The sequence below is a fragment of the Ipomoea nil genome, unplaced genomic scaffold (assembly GCF_001879475.1).
Source record: "Ipomoea nil cultivar Tokyo-kokei standard unplaced genomic scaffold, Asagao_1.1 scaffold1074, whole genome shotgun sequence".
In the NCBI taxonomy this organism is placed as follows: domain Eukaryota; kingdom Viridiplantae; phylum Streptophyta; class Magnoliopsida; order Solanales; family Convolvulaceae; genus Ipomoea; species Ipomoea nil.
This window is the reverse complement of record NW_017617502.1, coordinates 1,712,321-1,718,373: the sequence shown is the minus strand read 5'-3', so window position 1 is coordinate 1,718,373 and position 6,053 is coordinate 1,712,321. Positions and strand designations below refer to the sequence as shown.

General features: G+C 33.1%; 1 protein-coding gene across 1 annotated transcript; it reads right to left on the bottom strand.

The window, feature by feature from the left end:
• Nucleotides 1–473: 473 nt before the first annotated feature.
• LOC109182613 (LOB domain-containing protein 16-like) lies at nucleotides 474–1,169 on the bottom strand. Its single transcript, XM_019332763.1, has 2 exons — nucleotides 888–1,169; nucleotides 474–803 (listed from the first exon to the last, which is right to left on the bottom strand). Exons 1-2 carry the CDS (start codon nucleotides 1,167–1,169, stop codon nucleotides 474–476), a joined length of 612 nt encoding a protein of 203 aa, XP_019188308.1.
• Between the last annotated feature and the right edge of the window lie 4,884 nt (nucleotides 1,170–6,053).

Genomic DNA, 6,053 nt, shown 5'->3' with positions numbered 1-6,053 from the left:
CTAGTTGTGATTAATATATTAAATATTTATTTTCTAAAACCTAATACTGAAATTCATTCGCATAAAGTTTCGTGAAAAAAAACTGTAAAATTTGTCCATTAATTCATTTAGGCAATTCCGATCCTAGTTAAAGAAAGTGATGCTTTATTATATAAAATTGACATCTTTCATAAATTATGTGTTTTATTATTTGTTGAAATGACACAATAATTGTAATTGTTATTGATGTTAACCGCTTGCTAATATTACAATTAAATAGTTTTAAATAATATTCCGTGTATTTCGAAGGAAAAAAATATAATTATAAATTTAAAGAAAAATGCAATGTTTATATTAAATTAAATTGTTAAAATTAAGAGAATTAACTTAAACTGTTACATAGCTTAAGTAATAGTTTAAGTTCAAAATAGGGAAAATAAAAATTAGATTATTAAAATACAATCTTCAAACCATCAGGGTTGGAACAGGCCGGCCTAGAACCTAGGCTCGGTTTTGGTCATTTTTAGCGCTAAAACTTGGAGTTCACCCAAGTCTGAGGGCGAATCTCTCTGCATGTTACTCCCTTCAGCCGGAAACAGAACCGCTTCCTCTCCGGTATACATCTCTGGTGGCCAAAACCCTCCATCGTTGAAATGATCAACGGAATACCGGGGGTTTGTCGCGTTCTGATCAGCTGCCGAAAACGGCTCCGGCAGCCCTCCCACCGTCGTAGTCGCCCATTGATTTCCGGCGTTCATTGAATTCAGCAAGTACTGTGCCTGCAGAGCTCTCGCTTCCATCACTTTTGCTTGTAGGTTCAACACCTGTAAACAAAAAAAAAAATCCGTTGTTAAAAATCTTTTTTCTTTCGGTGGGAATTTTTGATATGATCAACGGTGCCATGGTACCTGTTGTTGCAGAGCAATGATGTAGGAGAGGCAGTCATAGATGGGGTCTTCCATTCTTGCTTGAGCTTCGTAAGCGATAGAAAAGACAGCGCCGAACCGTTGGTGGACCGGAAGTTGTAGCAACAACTTTGAGACGTTGCTTGCCCCGAAAACCTTGTGAACGGCGGCAAAAATGGCCGGACCGTGGTCGGAGCAGAAGTATGGTGCAAACACGCACTCGGGGACGCACCTCCGGCGGAGGAACTTGCATGCACCACACGGAGAACTGGCACCACTAGCCATTGCAATAATGATTGCAAAGTATGTTTAGAAAGTGGCTATATATAGATTTGAGCAAGGTAGATAGTGAAAAGTGAAAGAGATAAAGTGAGTTAAATTAATTTGGTAGGTGTATATATGTTTTGAAAGAGGAAGGTGTATATATAGTAGTTTTAAAATGATTTTATAGGATATTAGCAGTGAATAGTGAAGTATTTGTGGGTAGCTATGTCGGAAGGGGGAGAGAGGGGAGGTTTAGGTAGGCATTTTTAAGAAGTAATTGAGATTGGTCCTACACGTGGGAGAGTCGGTTTGATCTTGAATCTCCTTTAAAGAATTTTAGAACCAAGCTTCTTAGTGGGCAGTTCGCGGTCATTTCTTGGGCAATTTTCGAGCAACTTCCGGACAGATTTGGAATTTTTTAATTTTCCTTTTATTTTCAATTTTCTTATTGTTCCATATTCAAATTCAAAACGTTGAAATAAATGAAAATTATTAACTAATTGAAATCATAAAAGTTAGGTGCAAACACAGATTCGGAAACGTACCTCCGGCAAAGGAATTTGCATGTGCCACACGGAGAACCGGCACCACTAGCTATTGCAATCTTGATACCAAATTATGTTTAGAAAGGGACTATATATATGTTTGAGTGAGATTGATAGTGGAAAGTGAGAGCTAAATTAATTTGGTAGGTGTACTGTATATATAGTAGCTTTAAAATGATTTCATAGCACACTAGCAATGTATATCTTAAGCGAAGAGTGAAGTAGTTGTGGGTAGACCTCCACTAGTCGAAGGGTCTGTGGGTTTAATCAAAAGAACTTGTGTTTGATAGCTGGGACTATAGCCAAGTCCTAATTTATTCCCTAATTGTCTTTGTTCAACCACCATTCGATGTATTATCTTATATGAATTAGTGAAAGTCGCTATGACCTTACGCAAATTTTTCTCTCGCACTTCCATTGATTTACTCTCCGGTATACATCTCTGGTGGCCAAAACCCTCCATCGTTGAAATGATCAACTAAAACAGTGCAAAGGATTGTTGCGTTCAAATAAGTCGCCGGAAACGGCCGGGTCCTCCCATCATCTTAGTCAGATCCTATAATTGACAGGGTTGATTTGGTCCCAAGCTACTTGTGGGCAGTTCTCGGGCAATTTTCGTGTAACTTATGAGCAAATATGAATTTTTTTTCAACTTTCCTTTTATATTTTATATTTTCTTTTTGTTTCATATTCTACAATTCTTTTTGTTTTTTTTTTAATACTAAAACAATGAAAAAAAATTAATATTAGAAAGCTGAGACTTTGGATTGAATATTTTAATTTTCAAATTCCAAACGTTGAAATAAATGAAATAATAAAATATTACATAATTGAAGTTCTGATTGTAAATTTGTTTTTTTTTTTTAAATATTAGATTGAAAATGTATAAAAAAAAATTGCTCTTATTTTTTTTTAGAAAAAGTTAAGAAGGCTACCTATCTTCAATAGCAATGATGAATGATTTCGAATTACAATTTAATTTATGAATTTTTAGTTTAAAAATAATTTCTTTAATTTTCATTCCACATTAATTTTCACTAATAATCAATGTTTTAGTCCCTCAATTGTTTTGTAATTGTCAATTTAGTCTTTATTTTTTCAATCTGGTCGAATTGATCCTCCAATTGTTTTAAATTTATTTTATTAAATCCCCTATCTAGCCACTGTTTTGGTAACTAACGGCAAACAATTGGAGGTCAATTCGACCAAATTAAAAATTAGAGACTAAATTGAAGTTCCAACATAATTGACAGATCAAAACAATGATTTTTCCTTTATTTTTGAAGTTTGCCAGTTCTAAATAAAAAGTATAACATGTTAGGAACAAATTAAATGTAATTTAGATTTTAATGATACCAAAGTTAGGAAATTTTAGTTCCCAATTTGTTTTTATTCTTAGACTTAGGAACTCAATAATTATTTTGAAATATTATTGATGGAGATATGGAAACGACCCAATAATAGGGACATGGGGTCCAAGAAGAGCCCAGATCCTAGAGCCCGTCTCCGTGCCAAAAATGATGGATCTTGACTTAGTCTTATTGCAACCCACCGCATGGGCCTTTACTTAGTCTCGTGGCACACCTTGTTTTCAGGAGTTTTGTTGTGTCCCTACCTTGTATAAATATTGCATTGTCTTCGCGTTACAAATCATGTCCTAAAATTTTACACAACATCTTTTATAATATTTTTGCATCGATCAAGGGAATATTATTAAGTTTATATTATAGTTATTATTTTATCCTTTCTGTTATGGGAACATATTGATCCACACATACCTACCCCCGAGTCAATTAGTTTCATCAATTATGTTATTTGAAATGCAAAAAATATTGTTATTTCAAATGACCGCAAACACCTTGTGAATGGCGGCGAATCTAGTTGGACCTTGGTCGGAGAAAAAGTAGGGCGCAAATATGCGGTTGGGAACGCACCTCTGTTGGAGGAATTTGCATGCGCTATAGGGAGAGCCAACACCAATCAACATAGCAATGTTGGTTACAAATTATGTATACAAAGGGATTAAATATAGGGTTGAGATAGATAATATAATGGAATGTGAAAGAGACGGAGTGATCGGGAGTAAAATTAATTTTGTTAACTTTCTTTTTTAATTTTCAGTTTTATTTTTGTTCAATATTCTGTAATTCTATTTTTTTTAATACTAAAACAATGACAAAAAAAGGTTAATATTAGGATGTTCAGACTTTGGAATGAATATTTGAATGTCAAATTCCAAAGGATTCAAAAAAAAAATGAAATAATAAAATACACCGTATTAAATAATTCAAATTGTGGATTGTAAATTTAAAAAAAATAAAATTTTATATCGAAAATGTATAATAAAAATTGCTTTTAATTTTTTAGAACATCACATCACCTTGCAGATTCAAGACCTGTAAAAAAAAATCCCCTGTAAAAACTTACTTGTTTGGGTGGGAACTCATGATTTGATAGATCCCTGGAATCTAGGGAGAGTTTTAGTCATCCAGGTGTTTAATTTCTATTCTCATCAAGTCTTTGATTTTATAGGAAAATTTTATTTTTCTCAAACGAACAAATGTTGAAATTTTTTTTTTGATAAAACAAATGATGAAATTAATTAATTATATAATGAAGTTATAGATAGTAACGGTGCCATAGTACCTGCTTTTGCAGAGCAAAAATATGGGAGACGCAGCTAAAAAAGGGGATTTTCCAGTCTTGCTTGAGCTTCATGAAAGTAACTATAATAGTATTTTTGTTTAATTTTTGAAAAAATTTGAAAAAGAGAGAATGAGGAGAGAGAAGAGGTGAGAGCTTCATATATGCAAGAAGTAATTTTTGGTCTCTGAAATGAGCCCTACTAAAATTGAAAAAAGGACACCATATATCAAGTGAGGCACAACAACAATGCCCAGCCAGGCACGTGAACTACATATCGCTAGGCGTGTTACCATAGCTTTTTTTTTTTTTTTTTTTTTTCTTTCTAAAAACTCATTTTCTTGTTTTTTTTTTTTGTTTTGTTTTGTTTTTTTTTTTTCCCCCTCACTCCTCTCCTATGGCATTTTAAAATTTGTGCAAAAAAACAACTTTTAAGAATGTCCCAAGTGATAGTAAAAACAACGGCAAAGCGTTATTGGACCAAAAGCTATAGCATCAATTTCGAGATGCTGCTAGCCCCAAAAACTTTGTGAATGGTGGCGAAACTAGTCGGGCCGCAAAAGTAGGGTGCAAACATCCAATCGGGAACGTACCTCCAGCGAAGGGATTTGCATGCGCCACAGGGAGAACCAACACCAGTAGCCATAGCAACTCGATTAAAAATTATATTTACAAAGGACTATATATAGATTTGAGAGAGATATAGAAAGTGAAAAAGACCGAGTAAGAGCTAAATTAATTTGGTAAGTGAATATATAGTAGTTTTAAAATAATTTCATAGCACACTAGCTGTAAAGTTAACTTTGTCCCGAAAGATTTACGGGCAGTTCTCGGGTAACTTACGAGCAGCTTCCGGGCAGATTCGAAATTTTTTCAACTTTCCTTTTTAAAATTTAGTTTTCTTATTGTTCCATATTTTTTAATTCAAATTTTTAAAATACTAAAACAATGACAAAAAATGATCCACGTTTCTTGAAGAAGAGATTAAGGAATGAAATTACAGAGATAGCAGAACCACTGTCATGATCAAGATTAATGTTTGCGTTTTTTTGCCTTGATTGCTTTAATTTCCTCCCATAATATTCAGATTGCTACAGTTTTTATTTAATTTTTGGGTTTTTTTTTAAAGTTTCAAGTTTACATGGTCAGAGCAAAAGTAGGCGCAAACATCCAATCGAGAATGCACCTCCAATGAAAGAATTTGCATGTGCCACAAGGAGAACCAACACTAATAGCCATAGCACCTTGGTTAGAAATTATATTTACAAAGGGACTAGATATAAATCTGAGTTAGATAATAAAAAGTGAAAGAGACCGAACGAGAGCTAAATTAATTTAGTAATTGTATATATAGTAGCTTTAAAATGATTTTATAGCACACTAGTAGTAAAAGGCCGAACAACTTGAATTGAATATTAGAATTTTCAAATTCCAAACGTTAAAATAAAAAAATAATAATAAACTATTAAATATTTGAAATTGTGAATTGTTAATTAAATATATAAATGCCGAACAACTTGAATTGAATATTAGAATTTTTAAATTCCAAAGGTTGAAATAAAAGAAATAATAAACTATTAAATATTTGAAATTGTGAAATTGTTAATTATATATATATAGGGTCGCATTCCTGTGCGAAAATGCGGCCGTGTGCGAAAATGCGAATGAAATAGCGCATGTAAATGTGTTATATTTGCAAGTAGTAGGTGCACCTAGG

Excerpts from the sequence above, each read along its gene's own strand:
- LOC109182613 (XM_019332763.1), bottom strand. The coding sequence starts at position 1,169 with ATGGCTAGTGGTGCCAGTTCTCCGTGTGGTGCATGCAAGTTCCTCCGC. Across the intron at positions 804-887 it reads TCATTGCTCTGCAACAACAG|GTGTTGAACCTACAAGCAAA; the intron begins GTACCATGGCAC and ends TTTTGTTTACAG.